The 20,737-nt window shown below is 45.6% G+C and overlaps 1 protein-coding gene across 1 annotated transcript in view; it reads right to left on the reverse strand.

Annotated features, from left to right (window-relative positions):
• Positions 1 to 1,798: 1,798 nt before the first annotated feature.
• Positions 1,799 to 20,737, reverse strand: part of LOC103665135 (androgen dependent TFPI regulating protein) — a 49,940-nt gene continuing 31,001 nt past the window's right edge. The window contains exons 4-5 of the mRNA XM_040645050.1: positions 17,574 to 17,689; positions 1,799 to 4,339 (exon numbers count right to left, since the gene is read on the reverse strand). Coding sequence (XP_040500984.1) covers positions 4,105 to 4,339; positions 17,574 to 17,689 — 351 coding nt within the window. The 3' untranslated portion in view covers positions 1,799 to 4,104. The remainder of the gene's footprint in view (positions 4,340 to 17,573; positions 17,690 to 20,737) is intronic.

Below are 20,737 nucleotides of genomic sequence, written 5' to 3' on the forward strand. Positions count from 1 at the left end.
TGACACATAAAAGCTAGCACAGGGAAGGGGGGGGAAGATAGTGACAAGTTAGGCATGGTGGCACTCTGGGAACTCTCGAGAACCACAGCATCTTCTTGAGGACCAGCAGGACCTTCCGGAGGGCCTGACAGCTTTGTCTCCCTGGTATACAGGGCCAGATCCATGCATCTGCGTACTCCTGAAGGATGTCACCCATTGTCCAAGTTCACATTTGATTATTGGCATCATCTCTTATTACTGTCCTTCTCTCTCCTCTCTGACAGGACACACAAGGAGGTAGAAAGTCTGTAGACATTCAGTGAGCATGACCATCCCTGCCAGAGACCAGTAGCATCAGAATCTTTGGGTGTACGCATTAGAAGGGAGGAACCCCACACCGTACCTTAGCTCTACTGAATGAGAACCTACATTTTAACAAGAGCCTCATTTTAACAAGATTTGGAAGCACAGACAAGTTTGGGAAGCACTACTCTGAGATCCTGAGATCATGGCTCTTGACACTAACTACAAATTAAAATAACTGGACAGCTTTTAAAAATATCAATGCCAAGTCCCCATCTCCACAGATAGGGATTCAGTTGGTCTGGGGTAGACCTGAGAATTAGTATTTTTAAAGCTCCCCCAGTGATTCTACAATGTGGAGTAAAGGTTAAGGACTATTACTAGAGAGATACTTGCATATTAGATGGGTCTTGACTGATATTTCTTGACCACTTGGTACTTAGCTGGTAATTCCTAACCAGACCACATAGTGTCTCAGGATTTCAGAAGCAGAGATTCCAATTAACTCTAGCCTCAATTAGCCTGACCTCCTAATTTTTCTCAAACTGCTCCCCCTCTGTCAATTTGCACTCAGTTATGTGACTGTTGCTTTTCATTGCCTTCAGCTGGGGAAACTGGTAGGTGATGCATACAATCGAAGGAGAGGATGGGATACCCACATAGGGAAGGTTACTGATTTTTGAGAAGGGAGAATGAGATTAATAGCAATGAATCCTATGTGCCAGGCCCTGTTTTGGTCACTTGATACTTCTCAAGTCATTTATCTCCAGGATGTCAGGAGGGGGTTGTTAGTGTTACCTCCATGATGCACAAGGAAAACTGGAACACAAAGATAGTAAGTGCCTTGCTCAGTGTCATTGGTCTACCAATAGTAGGACCAAGGTTGGAACCCAGGCAGCCTGGCACAGAATTTTTCTCCTAATCACTGCCTCCCACAGCATCACCAAAGCACTCCTTAGAATTGTGCTGTCATCCAAGAAAGTTCAGGTGTGTAAAGAGGTGACAAAGTAGGGTTACTCCTGGATTTGGACAGAAGAGGTGGCTGCTTACATGTCTCCATAGATTCAGAACAGGTTTGCAGAGGAACTCAGAGATAGAAGCACACGATTGATTGTCCGCGCCTCGACAATGCTAAACTACATGCACGCTCGCATGGCAGGCATTCACCAGGGCTGTCCTAGGCCAACTAGCATGGATGGTCACCCAACTTAGAGGTCATCCCATCACCGAGAAGTTGAAGTATATTGACACAGCTTATACGGTTGGTTTGTGGCCGGGTGAGAGACATACCCTGTTTTTTAAAATTTCTATTCCAGTGTCCTTCCCCCTATTTTTCACTACCTGTCCTAACAAGCATCTCTTTTTCAACAGCTCTCCAACTAGTATACCATAGCATCACCATATATGCTCCTTAAACTCTCTGCCCAATACTTTCATCTTTAACCATTATAGTCACTCCTTGATGATTGTCTTCAGAAGCCCTGTGCACCAAGTCCCATTAGTGCCTAGAGAGAAGAGCCCTTAGATACCCTCTGTCTGCATTGATTGATCCACTGGTAAGCTACTGGAAATGGGAGAGTCAAAGATGGATAAGGCACACTCTTAACCCTTAAGAACTCAGGGTCTTGTGTAAAAACAAATCTCTGTGCAGACATAGAAGGCTTCCTGGAAGAGGTGAGTTGATATGATTAAGTGGGTGTGAGACAGACAAAGACTGGGGGATGTGAGAGACTGAAGCCCACAGAGGGGAGGGACAACAACAACGTATAAAGAAAACAAGTAATTTGGTGGTTCTGCTGGGGCACACATTTAGACAACAGAGAGCAAAAGCCATGACGGGGACTGGTTCACAGAGCCCCTCCTGTGTCATTCCAAGAGCTTGGACTTTATCTGTAAACTGGGGAAGGCTGAAAGTGTTTTAAGCAGAATAAGACACAGGAAAATGTGCTCACATAGATAGCTCTGTTTAGTTTTAGGCAATTTTAAGTGGTTACTGCAACTGAGATGTTAAGTGATCTAATGTCTCTTATAATTCTTACTAGACCATTTGTAATTACGATCCATTTACAACTTAACCCACTTATGATCCTATTCTGATGCTATATAGGACTTTTAACCCAGTCTATTCTTTCAGGAGTTAAAATCTAGGCAGAGGAGAGGGACGCACGGCCACCTATGTGTCTGTCACTCACAGGAATGTTCACATGTGCACGTGTGTGGGTCTACATGTTGATGCTAGCCTATTTGCTCGTGGGGACCTAATTGTAGTGAAAACCTGGATGTAGCTCTTAACCAATGAAGCTTATTTAAAAGAGCTTTGTATTGGAAATAATCTTAAATTTGGTGAAAATTTTTTTAATTCAACAGACATAGTCACTGTAGAGTAACAACTTATTCAAGATTGTTTAATTCAATACAATTGTTTAAAATAGTTACTGTTCTGTAAGCTCTGAGTAATCATGTTTTTCTCTGCAAATTTCAAATGGATTGGTTTCTTCCTTCTTTCTTCCTTTTTTTTTTTTTTTTTTTGGTATAGATTTGGGAAAGGCATCAAAAATCCTTACCAAGAACTTCAAGGAGCCATACTAGTTAGAATTAGATGTCAACACATCTGAAATGTCAACACATTTTTTTTTTTCTCTCCTCTGGATAATTTCCTGTGATTTGGAATCCTGATTTTGGGAGTAAATTTTAGTATTCCGTGTTTTAAGTGTTTGCTTTCAAGGATAGTGCCTTTGAGATTTCCAACCAGTTACATTCTCCAAGAGTAGCAAACATGTGAAAAAGCCAAGTGGCATGCTTATTTCTCCAGGGTCTCATTTTCCTCCCAGAAATATACACTCTTATGAAACTGTCGTGGTTTTTGTTGTTGTTGTTGGTGGTGGTGGTTTTTTTGTTTTGTTTTGTTTTGTTTCGTTTTGTTGCATACACGGGCTTATGTTTTCACACCAGTTCATAGATTGGGTGCAAGATGCCATTTGTGCCATTTCTATTTTGATAGAACAGAATGGCATGTGGGAGTGTGATGTGGGGACTGTCTGTGACTCTTGCTTCCTTATATACAAAATCAGGGTATGCTTCTTGCACTTCCCTTAGGGGAGGGAAAAATCATGATTATCTTGCAACCTGACTTTTTGATGGTTACTTTTCCAACAAGATAATATTCTGGGAGTGGGGTGGTGGGAGAAGCAAGAAGGAGAATAAAATCTTCCATTTTAAAACCAGCTGAGTTAAGGTTTTTTTGTGTTTTTTGTTGTTGTCGTTGTTGTTTTTAAGAAGCAACGTGGTTACAACTACCTATAATTAGAAAGCTTAGCTTGCTGACATATTCACTTTGCCCAAGACCCTGTTTAAATCAGAATTCCCATCTCAAGTATAGGATGTGATTTTATCTGGTAAATGTTTTACTAAGGGTTGAGAAGCAACCTAATGGCAGAAGAATGGGAAATCATCTGGGAAGGCACTGTTGAGGTTGGAAGAACGAAGAGGGTCATCTGGACCCCTGTCCTTCAAAAAAAGATACCTTGACACGTAATAGCTTGTATCCCTCAGTCCCTCACTTACGGGAGGAAGACCTTGAGTTCGTTTTTTTCACGCTGGGGATGGTGACACCCTGCTCTCTGGGTCCTGAGCTCTCTAAACAAGATTAGTTTTAGTCTTGAAGGTAAATGAGGTATTGTTTGGGGGAGGAGGGGAGATCATTTGATGGGGTCCTTTGAGAAAATTCGAACTTCCCCCAGGCTTTCCCTTTGCCTGCTTTGGTAGGACCTGTCTGAATCCTTTGCACAAAGGCATTAAGCATCACTGCCTTCTGCTTTTGGACTAGTTTCTCCTTCTGTTTCTAGGAGGAGTAGAGAAAGTGTAAGGAAGGTATGTCTCTGTAGGTAAAAGAGAAATAAACTGACCCCATTTCCAGTAGTTGACCTTCTCTCCAAGTAGATAGATGCCGGCACAAAAGATGTAGCTGAGAGAGAAGAAGGCTGTTAGACCCACCGGGCTGAGTTTGGCAAACACAGGATATACCCACGTACCCGTCTCAGAGTAGATCCATAGGACCCTGCAGAAAATGACAAGTCACAATAATTAGGACAGCGGGGGCGGGTTGGTGGTGGAGCCATTTTATCCTCAAGATCAATGGGGTTCTGGAGCCCAGGCAGATGAAAAGAAGCCATGGGGATCATTTGTCAACAGCTGAGGTGTTCCACAAACCTACAGAAGTGATTTTTTTCTGGATAAATAGACTTGATTCAAAGAGACACCCTCTTTCATAAGCTGGGCCTGGCTATTTTACCTAATCCATTAAAATTCAATGTTGGTGAAAGAATATGGGAGAACATCAAACACATCATCAGCCAAAGAGAGTATGTGAGGACGTGAATTATTCCTTTCCCTGAGAGGTCTGACCTGCTGAGACATTGAACTTGCTAAGATGGCATCATTCACTGGCTCTCAGCCAGATGAGTGGGGTTTGCTTTTCTTTTCGTTTTTTTTTTTTTAAAGATTTTTAATTTATTTATTCGACAGAGATAGAGACAGCCAGCGAGAGAGGGAACACAAGCAGGGGAAGTGGGAGAGGAAGAAGCAGGCTCATAGCGGAGGAGCCTGATGTGGGGCTCGATCCCAGAACGCCGGGATCACGCCCTGAGCCGAAGGCAGACGCTTAACCGCTGTGCCACCCAGGCGCCCCCTGGGGTTTGCTTTTCTGTACCTAAGAGTCAGGTGTAGCTTTTCGTTAGCCCTCTGAGTCTGATGGGGTAGAAGGGACAGAGATTGAGCATTATTGCTCTATTACAATATGCCTTTAAGAGGTAGGAGGGGTTTAACTGTCAGCCGTGATTTCAGTTCGTGAATATAGCCATGGATAGAGTGTTCGGTAGGAAAAGATGGATTTACAGGAGGCTCAGATCTTGCTCATGTGAGGATAGAATAGAAGTCATTTCTGGAAGCCAAGGGAAGGAAAAGAAATGCTAGGAGAGGAGCCACAATGTCTAAGCAAAGCCTGCAAATGCTGTATGCTGGAAACCAAATGCACTGGAAGATGCCAAAATCTGAAATAACTTTTAAAATTAAATATGGGGAAGATGATGTATCAACTACAGTTTATAATTGGTTAAGAGGACAGAATCTGGAACCAGCCTTCTGTGATCCAAATCCTAGTTCTGCCACCTATTAGCTGTCTTACCTTTAGCAATTTATTCAGCCCTTCTGTCCCCTGCCTTCATGTGAGAAGTGGGGGGTGTAAACAGCATACATATTATAAAGCTATCGTCAAGATTAAGGGAGTTAACACATCGCAAATAAAATAGTGCCTGGCCCATTGTGATCATTTAATAAGCTACTCTCTTCTTAGAGATGGCACAGAGGGGTCCTAGCAACTTTCTTTTTTTTTTTTTTTTAATAATGATTTTTTATTATATTATGTTAGTCACCATACAGTACATCCCCGGTTTTCGATGTAAGGCTCGATGATTCATTAGTTGTGTATAACACCCAGTGCACCATGCAATATGTGCCCTCCTTACTACCCATCACCGGCCTATCCCATTCTCCCACCCCCCTCCCCTCTGTAGCCCTCAGTTTGTTTCTCATAGTCCATAGTCTCTCATGTTTCATTCCCCCTTCTGATTACCCCCCCTTTCTTTATCCCTTTCTTCCCCTACTGATCATTCTAGTTCTTATGTTCCATAGATGAGAGAAATCATATGATTTCTTTCTCTGCTTGACTTATTTCACCTAGCAACTTTCTTTGAGGCTCGTTGTCTCTTGTAACAATTAGGATAGGCTAGGTCATGTTTCAGAAACACCATTCAAATTTGGATACCTCAAGTAATCAAGAGAGTTCAGAGGGAAGAATAAAATTTTGAGCTTAATTAAACTTTCAGAAATCCAAGTGTAGTCTCAGTTGTTTCAAATACTTCAGATTTGTCTGATGCTTGTGGAAGTGACAAGGACTAATACGAGGTCAGGACTGGCGTGAGCAAGAGAGGCACCTACAGTATGAAGTTTAAGAAGCCATGTCTGTATATCAAAGGACACGGTCAATAAATTGAAAAGGAAACCTATGGGCTGGGAAAAAACATTTTCAAATCATATACCTGATAGAGGGTTAATACCCATAATAGACAAAGAACTCCTCCAACTCGACAACAGCAAGAAAAAAACCCAGACAACCCAATTAAAAATGTATAACAGACTCAAGAGACATCTTTCCAAAGAAGAGATACAAATGGCCAACAAACACATGAAAAGATACTCAATATAATTTATTATTAGGGAAATGCAAATCAAAACTACAATGAGATACCACTTCACATCCATTAGGATGGCTACTATCAAGAAAATATCAAGTGTTGGAGGGCTTGTGGAGAAATTGGAATCCTTATGCACGGTTGGTAAGTACATAAAACAGTTTAACTGCTATGGAAAACAGTGTGGCAGTTACTAAAAAAATTAAACATAGAATTACCATATGATCTAGAAATTCTACTTCTCTATATATTCCCAAAAGAATTGAAAGCAGGAACTCAAAGAGATATTCGTATACCTCTGTTCATAGCAGCATTATTCTCCATAGCTAAACCATGGAAACACCCAAGTGTCCATCCATGGATGAAAGGATACATAAAATGTGGTATAGATATACAATGGAAAATTATTAAGCCTTACAAGGGCAGGAAATTCTGACACATGTTACAACATGAATGAACCTTAAGGATATTATGTTAAATGAAATTAGCCAGTCACAAAGAACAAACTATTCTATGAGTCCACCTGTACGAGGTACCTAGAGTCATCAAATTCATAGAGACAAAGTAGAATGGTGGCTGTCAGGGCTTGTGGGAAGGAGGGAATGGGGATTTACTGTTTCACATGTACAGATTTTGCAGGCCCCTGGGTGGCTCAGTCAATTAAGCATCTGACTCTTGATTTTGGCTCAGGTCATGATCTCAGGGTTGTGAGATCGAGCCCTGAATTGGGTTTCATGTTAAGCCTGGAGCCTGCTTGGGATTCTTTCTCTCTCTCCCTCTCCCTTTGCCCCTCCCCACCCCACACACATCTAAATAAATAAATAAATAAAATTACTTCTTTAAACAGACTTTGCTAGGTTCCTCCCTGTCTGCCTCACCTAGTTCATATTACACTGTGCTTCTCTATGGTGATACATCCATTCCTGGAGCAGACTCCCTGTCTAAATTCTTTCTGGCAATTGGGGGAAGGTCAAAGTTTCTTCTTGAGTCTTCTGTTTCTTAAAAATAATGAGCCTAAAATAGTCCTCACGCCAAAGAGACACATTTTGGGTGGAACTTTTGCTCCCCTACCTTACCATTATGACGAACATTGGAATTCTGTGAGATGTGCATCTCAAGGGCACGTACCTCGGAAGGAGAGCATAGCACTTGTCTCCTGCATGGCCGCTTCTCATGACAGGCCAGGAAAGGTATGAGGGACAGAAAGTAAATCCCCAAGGAGCTGGGACTAGGAGTTTGGGGTCAACACGGAGATCTGAATGCACTCCAAATGGATTGTTTTAATTAGTTCACTTTGTTTACTTTATACACTAGAAATTAGGGCTTCCCAGTTTCCATGCCCATTTATATAAGATAGTCGGCAAATAAGAACATTCCCCTAGAGGCCTGGAAAGTTTCTCTTTATTTACTTCATTTTTGTTTCCTTCAGCATAAGGTTCCACAAAGGAAAGTTCCTGAGGTAAGTTAATGAAGTCTATAGTTTCACAGAGAAAGTGCAAAGAAAGTTAAAGGTGTGTTAACTGTCAGCGGAAAAGTAATGGAAACAAATAATGGTATCAGGCAAGAGGGCAATTATTTAATGAGGGGCAGCGAGCGAGATGCCTGGATGAGGGGACGCTCATACTCAGGTGGGATCACTTCTTTTTATTTTTTTAAAGATTTATTTATTTATTTATTTAATTTGAGAGAGAGAGAGCATGAGCAGGGGGGAGAGGCAGAGGGAGAGAGAGAGAAGCAGACTCCCCACTAAGCAAGGAGCCTGATGCAGGACCCCATCCCAGCACCCCAAGATCATGACCTGAGCCAAAGGCAGATGCTTGACCCAGACATCCCTGAGATCACTTCTTTATGGCTTGCTGGAATATATGTTGAAAGGAGTTGGGGGAGAGGGAGAGAGAAAAAGAAGAAGGAAGCAGATTTCGAGGAGGGGAGGGAAGAAGGGAGGGAGAAAGGGAGGGAGGGAATGGAAGACGAAGGCCAAAATGGAATCCGTCACTGTGTTCTTAGTCAATGTCCGCTCTTCCCCAGCCCCACGTAGGATGCCATGAATCCACATCTAAATGTTCGTACACCGCACTCCACTCCAGGCTTCTTCATCTGCAAGGGTTTCTATAACTGTCTACTTGCTGGGCTTTCTTGCATCCTTCAATCCACTTCCATACCATAGGCTACTAGTAATACGGTAATCTTTCGAAAAGAGAAATCTGCTCCTGGCACTCCCCTGCCTCCAGGGGATCCCCACCAGTACCTTAGGAAAATACCCAAGCTCCTCTACCCAGCCCGCCTGGCCATGCTCTGCCCCCGTCCACCTTCAGATCTACAGCTCATCCATATTGGACCCTTTTCTGTTTTTTCAATGAACCAAGCTCCGCAGCTCTGGGCCTTCAGTCATGCTGTTGTCTCTGCTTGGAACACCTCTGACATTTTCACCTCCCAAGACACACTTCTCCTTGCTTTGTGTCTGGCTGAACCACACACATGCTTCAGGTCTCAGCTTTAAAGTCAGTTTCTCTAGAAAAGATTTTGCAAAGACCCTGTAACACTCATTCAGTTAGGTTCTTATGCCACGTACTTCCTTTACCATGAACTTACCCTTGTGGATTATTGGACTGTCTTTCTCAGTAGCCAAGAATGGGACAGGGATTGTATCTATAATGCACATCTGTTTCCCAAGTGCCAGGAAGATGGCAAGTTCTTTAGATCTTTATTTTTTTAAATTTCATTTATTTAAAATTTTTTATTATGTTCCGTTAGCCACTGTACAGTATACATCATTAGTTTTTGACGTAGTGTTCCATGATTCATTAGTTATGTATAACACCCAGCGCTCATCACCACACGTGCTGTCCTCAATACCCATCACCCTGTTACCCCCTCTGCCCACCCCGCCCCCCTCTGAAACCCTCAGTTTGTTTCCCGTGGTCCATAGTTTCTCGTGGTTCATCTCCCTCTCTGATTTCTCCCCCTTCAGATTTCCTTCCCTTCCCCTATGGTCCTCTGTGCTATTGCTTACGTTCCACATATGAGTGAAACCATAAAATACCATTGGCATTTTTCAAGGAGCTGAATCAAACAATCCTAAAATTTGTATGGACCCAGAAGAAACCCTGCATTACCAAAGGAATGATGAAAAAGAAAAACAAAGCTGGGGGCATCACGTTGTCTGACTTCAACCTCTATTACAAAGCTGTGATCATCAAGACAGCATGGTATTGGCACAAAAGCAGACACATAGACCAACAGAATGGAATAGAAAACCCAGAAATGGACCTTCAACTCTATGGTCAACTAATCTTTAGATCTTTAAATGAATGGCTCCTTGGAGCGGTTCGTTCTAGTGGCACCTATGGTTCTCTTTAATTGCTGTTCACTGCAGCTGCTTAGACAGCTCTCGGCTGCCCGATCCCCCAAGAACACCACAGCCTCTGAAACCCGGGAGATGGACCCATGGCCTTCCAAAATCTAGTTAACCTATTGCTCACTTCGTTAACACTTTGAAGAGGCCAATAATTCTGTCCCTCAATTGAGAGAGCAATTTTATATGTCCTTCTAGAACCTTCTGCCATGTAAATCTATGTGAGTCAGGCTGGGCACTCACAGATGGGCAGCCAAAAATTAACATTTTATAGTTTTCTCCTCCTAAATCTTGTAGCATCCAATGGTTACCATAAAATTTGTATTTTCTGTGTCTTATCAGTACAGCAACAATGGACGTCTTTCCATTGTTAGGGACCAGTAGGGAACAAGGGGTTTGGTGAGCTTTCTGCATATAATTCTTAAAGTGCTAACACTCAAGCTGTATCTCCCTAGCCCAGCAGAATAATAGAATTAAAGGACCCCCTGGCCCCATATTTTCATGCCGACTTCCTACAGAAGTGCGTGAGATGGTCATAGTTGCGTCCGAGGCTAGAAGGCAAGCACAACCTGGATTCACATTTTGTCAGTAAATTCAACAAGTTAGCAGACTTCCTACAGTGAAAATGTCCTTGACAATGGCTGGGACCTGGTGATTCCTTAAGGTAGGGACTGAGCCTATTGCTGCCTTTGCTATGCAGGGCCATGTCACCCCTCTGCTCACCTGCCCTCTTAGGCTTTGCACTCACCCCTGCCAACAGCTCCCAGTCACACATGAGCCACCAACTTTAAGCTACAAAGATGACTCCTGGACTTTTCCGGGTTTCTACCACCTGATCAATTTTTGCTACTTTGCTGCCCCCTTGCCCCCCGTGCCCCTTAGATGAGGGCATTGACCCAGCATTCACTTTCTGCTTCTCTCTCTCTCCCTCTCTCCCCGTCTCCCCCCTCCCTCCCTACCTCCCACTCCTACTTTCTTCCCTCCCTCTCTGTCCCCCCTTCCCTCTCTCTCTCTCCTCAGCAACCTCATCCCACCAGGAGGGTTCACTCCCTGGATCTCCACTGTAATCACCTCTTTTGGGAAGCCCAGGTCTGAATGTCCAAACGGAAGTTTCTCTAGGCAAGTGGTTCTCAACCTTGGCTGAAGATTAGAATTGCCATGGGGGCTTTAAAAATCCCAATGCTCAGGACATATCCTAAACCAATTAAACCAGAATGGGACCCAGATACGGGATTCTAAATGGAGTCTCTTACTTATACCCCCGAACTATTTTTTTGCTTCTCTTAGTGCAACCACCATCTTCCCAGTCCAACAGCCAAAAATTCATAGAATTGTCTTTGATTTTTTTATTTGCCCACGACATGCCAGTTAATCCACAAAACTTGTTCTGCTCTTTCCACACTGTGTCTCAGGGCTGCCCTCCATCCTGCTGGTACCGAGGTATCATTCTTCAGGTTGGTATTGTTTCTAATTTCTGCAACAGGAGCTAAGGTTTGCACAGGAGGTATGAGGAGGGCAGATGGCCACATCCTCTCCCCTGCTTTGTGCTTCCAGTCTGCATCTTGGCTGGCCCAGGCTCCAAATGCTGATAATAAGGGGAGGGGGGTTGTGTGGCATTTTTATATGTATTTCATATATTAATGAACCTAGGGGCTAAGGAGTACTTCTGTGGAAAATGGGGCTGGGATTCTGATCTCAAGATTCGAGGTTGTGCAACTCTGGTGCGTCCAGACAACCCTAGATGAAGGTTGTATTTATACCCAGGAAGGGGCAGCAGGGGCTCTCGGCAGGAATTCACCATAATGCATGAGTGGAAGTAGGAGATGATCTGGGAACTCAGCTCCATGCATTCCTCTGGCAGTTTTTAATGTATTCTGGAGGTAAGATATCTATATGCATAGTACACATGTAAGTGTGTATGTAAATGGATGCACAGATTTAGAGGATTGCTACACCAGAGGGTCCAGGCTGCTTTGATGTGGGAGCCTGCCCAAGTGAGCACAGTACAGAAGAAAGGAATGATCTCTCATGCTTCATAGGAATGCAGTTGAGGAGCGACTTTACAAATATCTCCCCCACTGCTGGATGATAGCTGCATATCTGCGTGATGCTTGTCCTCGGCATGCAATGCCTTACCCACTAATAGAGACACCTATGGCACCTTCGGACTTCTGCTCTACCGAGCGCAGGGTAGTGGGGCACTAGCAGGCCAGCTGGGGCTGTTGTGGCTGATAGCATCGTTCTACTGACGCAGGGCACTAGTGGGCAACAGCAGAGTGGCTCAGCAACGGGGCAAGCTGCACTAAAAGTGGAGCCAGGCAGAGACATTGGGCACAGGGGTCTAGGTATCCTTTCAGTCTGCTTAGGTGGAAAACATCGGCAGGTGTGAGCACTCGTGCGTGTATTAGAACTCTTAGAGAAGAGGGTCCTGGAGGCCTGGGCCACCTGCAGCTGGGGAAGGGATACTCTGAGCACCCAGGCAGGGCTGACCCTGGAGCTATGACATAACCATGGACCAAGAATAGGTCATGGGGATTAAACTCCATGGTAAGAATATTCCAGCTAACTTTTATTTGTTATTTTACTCTATTTTGCTTCCCACGTCTTGCTGCTCCAATCCATTTTAAGCACCATTGTCAAGACAACCTTTTGCCAACATAATTCTCCGGCCATGTTACTACTAGCTCTCACTTTCCCTCCTTCTGTAGAAACAAAAAGCAACCACCAAACCTCACATTGTCTACACTGGGTCTAACCTCTAGCCTGCTGTCAGTAAGCCTCTGGGGGTGGGCAGTTCTTGGACCATGTCCTATTAGCCTGGATCACCAGCAGGTTCGGCGGCAGCGAGGTGCCGATCATTGCTCTGCCGTGGTCTGTGCTCTCTTGGCCTTGGGACCGTGCTCTGCGGTTCACTTTCTCTCACTTCTGCCGCTGCAGCCCCCTAGTCCTTCCAGGCCTGGATCCAACACGCACCTTCCTGAAGCCCTTCCCACACCACCCTGTCAGATGTAACCGCTGCCTCCTCTGTGTTCCTGGGCCTCCTTGTATTTGCTAAATGTCATCCCTCCCCATCTTGTGTTCTTATAACACAGGGCTCATGCCCCCTTGGTAAGTACAACCCCCCCATAGGCTGGCGCTTGGCCTGACAGCACTTGGCTTTTCCCAGCAAGACTAGCCCTGTGTTAAGGCAAATATTTGTTCAACAAGACAGTGAATCAGAGCCGGCTGTAGGAACGTTTCTGTTTTCCTGCTCCTCACCAAGAAGCTCAGAGAGAGCGAGGTGAGGTGTTTAGGGGTGAGAGAGACGGGAGCGCGGAGCAAGCTGCAGTATTTATAGGTGAGTCATGCTTCCCAAAGGAAATGAAAGATTTGCAGTTATTACTAACTCACAAAGCTTTGTTTTCCCACTTACGAGCCAGCCCTCCAATCTGGCAATCTGAAAAATGACAAAAATCAAGTGCCACATGGAGGCAGTCCCCACAGTCTTGGTGGCTATTTTTAGGTCGTTGTCACGTGGTTTCGGCCGGTCAGTGCTTCTCCAGCTCAGAGTTACCGCCGTTTTTCTGACTCATGGTTGTTTCTCACGCTCGCTCTGGCCTCGGCCCATGTTCTTTACCTCATTCCTGCTACGGCTGGTTCCCTATTTGACCATGCAGACTGGCGTGTGTAACAGCTGGCCCGCGGCCACTCCCCGGAAACAGCCCCACGGACGTGCACGCTTTGTGGAGCTCCGTCGCCGGCCATCTGTGGCTGTGAGGGCCCCCGGGCCCCCCAGCCTCGCGGAAGGGTAGAGGCCGCGGGCCGCGGAGTGCGGGCTCCCACCGCCGGCGAGGATGGGCACAGGTAGGGCAGCCTGGGTCCGTGGGGCGGCATACAGGCGTCGTTGCTTCGTTCTAGCAGAAACGGAGCCCAAGGCGCCGAATGCTGACTTAGGACTTCGTCCAGAATAAGGAGGTCCAAATCCCAAACCACTTCAGCTCCCCGCCGGGGCCCACCAGTCCCGTTCCAGCTGGTGACAGGTCTCCGTCCCCTCCCTCCCCTTGCTCCAATCCAAGCACAGAGCTGGGAATCAGGATATCAGGGAAGTTTTTCAACCATAGAAATGACGTTACGCTTTTTTGCATCCCCCCCGCCCCCCGCATTTCACAGAGTGTGTTTTGCACAAACGGGGAACTGAGCAAATACCTAGCCTTGTGGATGCCGCGGGGAGTGACCTGCGTTTGGAAATAGGAGCCCTGAGTGTAAGTCCCAGCGCTGATTTTCCCCAGCCCTGTGACCATGGGCGTGTCACTTAACAGCGGAGGCTCGACGTCTCCAAGGCTGGGTGACCTTCATCTCACCTCCACCACTCACCCTCTCTCTTTCATTTGCGGATTGGTTGATACTGTCATCAGTTGGCTAATGTCAATCCTCCCGAGTTACCACAAATGCCACTAACTGGCGTCTCAGTCTTGTTCTTTTTTACTTGCCACACTTCACCCAGACTCCAATCATCTTTCTCACACAAGCCACATCATTTCTCTCCTCCACTTAAAACTTTCCCACAGACAAGCCCTCAGGTTCAAAGTCCCGACTCACTGCTGTGGTCGATTGATCCAGCTTTTCCCTGTCCTCCGGTTCAGCCCTATGCTCAGCAACTCTAGCCCTTTGTCGATGCTCTTGCCTCTGCCTAAAGGTCTTTTCCAGCTCTCTTTTGACTTACTCCGAATCATTCTTTGCGTCTCAGCTTAGACATCAGTTCCCTCCGGAAGCTAACTTGCAGCATCCCTCCTGGGTACCCATAGCACCCTGCACTTCCCCCTCACTCTGTCGTCCCTTTATCTGGGCACTTTCTTCTCTCTCAGACAGCCCCTAAAGGCGGTGTGGTGCCTTGCCCATCACTGTATCCTCAGTCGCTTAGCACAGTGCCTGGAGCTGATGAAAATTGAATGGACCCAGGATGCATTCGTACGGGACCCCCACCTCATTGCTCCTCCTCTGTCTAACCCCCAGTTCACTGCATGGTCCGATCACGTGTCCAGGCACCGACAAGCTAAGCCCTATTGACCACTGCTTATCATCTTTACGACTACCACAATTTCTCCCCAAAATACCAGTGGCTTTTGGTGGTCTTTTACCCCATTGGTCGCCTGGGTGGTTCAGTTGGTTAAGCATCTGCCTTTGGCTCAGGTCACGATCTCAGGGTCCTGGGATCAAGTCCCCATCAGGCTCCCTGCTCAGCGGGGAGTCTGCTTCTACCTCTGACCCTCCCCCCACTCGTGCGTGCACTCTCTCTCTCTGTCTCTCTCCATTTCTCTCTTGCAAAAATAAATAAATGAAATCTAAAAAAAAGAAAAGAAAAAGAAAAAGTTAACAGACCAAAAAATGCTGCCTTATATAATAACTCCAAAAGTTGGGGCGCCTGGGTGGCACAGCGGTTAAGCGTCTGCCTTCGGCTCAGGGCGTGATCCCGGCATTATGGGATCGAGCCCCACATCAGGCTCTTCCGCTATGAGCCTGCTTATTCCTCTCCCACTCCCCCTGCTTGTGTTCCCTCTCTCGCTGGCTGTCTCTATCTCTGTCGAATAAATAAATAAAATCTTAAAAAAAAAAAAAAAGAAAAGTTACACTCAGCAAGGAAGACCAAATCAGATGGAAGTCCACACAACAGACAAAAGTATGGAAATCCATCTACATAATCAGCCAGATACCACCCTGCTTCCGCTCCTCACATAACAGCAACAAAAAATATCTTGATGTATACATACTGTTACCTAACCCCAGTTTCCAGATAGTCTATCTTTAGGGATTTATTCCTTCGTGTTAAGCCAGATATGGCAAATATGTGGCGCATATCCTGCCATTCTCCATTCTTACGCTCTTGGTAGATACTGCTCAAGGGTGACAAAACTCTTTTGTGGTAGGGTCTCAGAATCCTTCTCAACACTGTGCTCCAGGCATCAACTGCCGGTAGGTTCCCAACTGTTGCCTACGCTCTAAAAGTATCCTTTGTTAAAATGCAAAGGCCCCAGATTGGGGAACAGCCTAGATCACTGGAGTCTTGGGGTAGGTTTATGGAGCAAGTACTTTCTTCCAGAGAGGAGAGGCGAGAAAGATTTGGGACACTTGGGAAAGGAGAGGTGCAGAAGAGTGGGAGGTGCATATATTGCAGAAGGGGGAGAAAAGGCAAGGGAGGAACCATCAACAGAGTTCTTGGCACAAAGCTTACAGGTTCTGAAACAAAGGATGGCAAAAGCCAATGGAACAAGCACCGTGGCTTCCATCTCTAGCAGAGCCCTATACTGAGTTTAACTTCCCCCGCATAGGGAGGGATTGGGGGTGACCCACATAGTCAGATGGGAACAGGTGATGTAAGTCTAGACTGGAGAAGGAACATCATGATTAAAGCTTCCATCTTTAGCTATTATGCTTGGCATGCCCCTATCAGTAGAGCAAAAGCATGGCAGTGGATTAGAAGGTGACAGAATGGAAGGGGGGTTTCCAATCATTGGGTGGAAGGCCAAGCCTTTTCCCCTGGTTACAACCACTAAGCAGCACTTCTGACTATTGGTGTCACCAGGTGGTTGAATGACGAAATCTAGGCCAGCTACTTGAATTACCTCTCATGTCTCCAACGAGGCTGTTCTGCAAGCCCCTGGGCAATTGCCCAAATGCCCTGTAGGAGCTCCAGTGCCAGATGTTGACGCAAATGAGCCCATAAAAATACAGGCAGCAGGACTGGGTCAAACCTAGCATGCTCATCAAATGCCTTTCTAGATGGAATATATTTGGATGTTCAGATCATTCGGCCATCCAAACGTTTTATTTTTTCTTCTTTTTAAGTTTTTTCCCATTTTATTTTTTTAATTTAAATTCAATTAATTGATATGTAGTGTATTATTAGTTTCAGAGGTAGAGGTCAGTGATTCATCCATTGCATATAACACCCAGTGCTTATTACGTCACGTGCCCTGCTTAATGCCCGTCACCCAGTTACCCCATCCCGCCCACCGGCTCCCCTCCAGCAACCCTCAGTATGTTTTCTATGATTAAGAGTCTCTTATGTTTTTCTCCTTCTCTGGTTTTGTCTTATTCTGTATTTCCCTCCCTTCCTCCATGATCCTGTTTTTTTTTCTTACATTCCACATATGAGTGAGATTATATAATAATTGTCTTTCTCTGATTGACTTATTTTGCTTAGCATAACACCCTCTAGTTCCATCCACATTGTTGCAAATGGCAAGATTTCATTCTTTTTGATGGCTGAGTAGTATTCCAATGTATATCCATACCACATCTTTATCCATTCATCTGTAGACGGACCTCTGGGCTCTTTCCGTAGTTTGGCTATTGTGGACATTGCTGCTATAAACATCCAATCATTTTAATTGCCAATGGAGCCAATGATCAATATTTTCTTGGGGAAAGTAGCAAGCGTAGCTTTGCAATGATGACTCCCTCGTGAGAGGGAGAGAGGAAGGCCTGGCTTGCTGCTTGTGCATGCACACTTGTGTACTTTGGTGCACGTGATGCTTCCGTGGCATTAACATCAAACAATAGGAATCTTTCCTACATGGACAGTTAGTGATGGTTAAATCCCTGTTAACCCAAGATAGAAGCACTCCTACAAAGCAGCATGCTTCTTCAGGAGTATCCCTCATAGTTCTGAAGGAAAAAGTCTAAGTAGATGTTCTCTCTGCAATCCTTACCTGCTGATGTACGCAAGGCTAGCGAGAGCCAACAAGGTGAGACCTTTCTTCTTCCGTGGATAGCAGTACGGCCTGATGATGACTTCAGCCAGGGTGAAGGGCATTATGGATGTGTGCTGGAGGAGAGAAAATGATAATCATAATGTCAGGCTGCCCCAGCTGCCTGCCATGCCCCTAATTCTCTCTTTCCTCTCCAGTCTACCTTCTTATGCAACTACCAGATGAAACTTCCCATGACTTGTCTCAGATCATGCTCCTTAGTTGCCCCAGGGCCTGCAGTGGCTCCCTATTGCCTGCCATGTTGGCCCAAAGTCCTTTGTCTGGCTACCAGGCTCTTGGTAATGTGCTACCCTCCTCTCTGCTCCTGCTAATTGTTCTCCTCTTCCTCCTTCCACATGCACACACACTTGCACACCCATGCTTACACGCCCACACTTACACACACACTCCTCCCCTAGAACAAGACTGTTTCCTTCATTCCCCTTTGTACTCAGTGTGCTCGCTCCCACCCTCACACTTTTGTTCATGCCTCAACGCTCTGTGGGGACTGTCTTCTCTCCCTGTATTCGAATCGTTCACGTTCTTCACAGCCAACACGATCTTCCACGGAGCTGTCCCTGCATTTTCCTCTTGCTAATTTCTCTCACTCAGTCCGACTGCATCTCTATCCTGTGCCATGTAGTCTAGCACTTATGATGTGTATTTGGAAGATTCGGGGGTGGGTGAGCAGAGAACACTGCTTACTGAGAACATCTAATAGTGCTAGTATTTTATAGTTTTTACATTTGCAACCACCATTGCTCTTTCATCCCGGCCCCTCATTTCCCCAGTTCTTGGCAGCCTCTTGCATCTCTAGCCTCCACCTCTGAACTCCATCCTGTTCCCATGCCTGTGCCCCAAGACAGCTGTGTCAGCACCTCAGTTACCGTAGTTGCTGGGGCTTAGAAATGTCACAGAGCCTGTGTCACCGTGCTCCCATGCCCAGCTATGTTGCTGGGGCCCTGGGTGCTGGCCCTGGATGGCCTTTGCTGTCAGTCATGTCAGTGTTGTGCTCAGAGGCAGCCCCAGGGGACCACATCTTCCCACTCGACCTGAACTAGCTAGGGGATAGTCAGGAGATCAAGACCCTCAGATAACAAGAAATGTGGCAAGTTTTTATGGGGCAGGGGTGGAATGAGAAAGAACAAATCTTAATAATAGAGCATTATTGGACAGAGAGGGCCTCCTGCGGCCCCAACAGGGCTGCAAGTGGGTGGCACAAAGCAAAGAGGCCTCTTACAGGCCCCAGGTACCCACATTTTAATTGCAAAGCTCAGAGGAGCAGCATTACAGACGAATCATGGCTTTTACTGACTTTGTCCAAGATTGGTCCTAAACATACTGACGGGTTGCCTGTCCAAGTGGCAAGACATGTAGGCCAATTGACACATCCTGCACCTTCTTTGGTCTGATTTTAGGCTATAGTTTCTATGTCTCTCCCTCTAATACAGGAGCATAGTGATTAAGGGCACATGCTTTCAAATCTGACCTTGGATCCGTTACTGAATCTGTTTGAACTTCAACCTCCTCTGTTATCAAATAGGCAATAGTCCACATGTCATGGAAAGTACAGCTCTGAGGATTGAGATTAGAGTATGGAAAGGGCTTAGTCCTTGGCCCCTGAGAGCTTCCAGTGAGCATTAGCTGTGATTGTCACGAGGATCACTGTGGCTGTCATCCTTCATCTCATCGGTGGCCCGGTGTGGAGTGGGGTGAAGCAAGGTTCTAGGATGTCCACAGCACCAGGTGCTTGCAGGCAGGCAGGCAAGCAGCTGGAGCATGGTCACATAGCTGCCCCGTGGCCGCCCCGTGGCTCCCTCCCCAGTCCACAGCTGCTGCCCACACTCCCAGCCGTGCTGCCTCAGAGCCCTGGCAACGCCCGGTGATGGACATCAATGCTCTTTTCACCCAGAGGCCACCTCGGGAGGCGAGTGATGGGGCCGTCTGCCCAGCACAGCCACCTGCCTCTCTGCCTGCCTTCACTCTGCCACACCCAGGAAGATCCAACTTGTATTAGGAAGCATTAACAGTCCCATTATCCTGGCCATTGATCTGACAGATTTTATTAACCCTGCCCATAGTCAGCAGCTTCAGATCTCTACATTAATGATCATTGGTAACAGAATTCCTGTGGAATAATGTAGTGCGCTCACATTAGAAGCAAATGAGTTCAGGGTGATTAATGCTTTTACAACAAATAACTCAGGAATGCATGACTGGTCACCTCTTCTAGAAGCCTGCCCTTTGCAAGGGACATTCAATTGGATTTCCAAATGAATTCTCCCTGATGACTTCTGGAAAGTTTACTTCAGTGATGTCATTAGTGACGGGCCATATACTGTGGCTTAATACCAACTAAAAGGTCTTTAAAAGAACAGCGTTGTTTCGTCGGGACTGGGGGGTAGGAGGAAGACCACAGTCTGTGAACTTTCTAAACAGTGGGCTAGTGCAAAGAGCCAAGCGTAACACATTAAACCTCTTGGTATTTCAAGTGCGCTGGTATTTTACCTCGTGTTCATATCAATGGTATAACCTTTGTCAGGCAGCACATATTTTTTTTTAAAAAAAGGAAGAAAAAAATCAGTAAGAGAAAAATCAAATATGCTTTCTGCTTCCAAAAAATCTAATAATTAGGCTGGGATTGACACAAATTAGAATGCTGCCAAAAATTACTGAAAACAGTGACTCATTCTGTATTTCAATTAACAGTTTCTCAGTTTCCCTTATAAACAGTGAAGCTGACAAAAATTAATTATCTCAGAGGGGGTAAAATATTTCCTTCCAGAGTAAACAAAACATCACGGGCTGAAACAATAGTATGTGTGAATGGAGACGATGGAATCAAATTATCTTTCCTTGTCAATTAGCCATCATTTGGGGAGATTTTTCTTTAAGTATCTCATTCCAGATACGTCGGTTAAAAGGACAGTGTTGCTCTTTTCCCACCCTTTCCTACTAAATCATGCCTTCTCCTCCTGTCCTTGGTGTAATGCCTACTTCCATCTGGGCATCTTGGAGATGGAACTCCAAGAATGAAGTCGTGATTTAAGTATCAGTGCAGTCATGCTCTGTAGATTCCCTGGTTGCAAGATAGCCTTGTGCATAAGTACTGACATTCACCAGCC

Source organism: Ursus maritimus, unplaced genomic scaffold, assembly GCF_017311325.1.
Source record: "Ursus maritimus isolate PB19 unplaced genomic scaffold, ASM1731132v1 scaffold_30, whole genome shotgun sequence".
NCBI classification, from domain to species: Eukaryota; Metazoa; Chordata; class Mammalia; order Carnivora; family Ursidae; genus Ursus; species Ursus maritimus.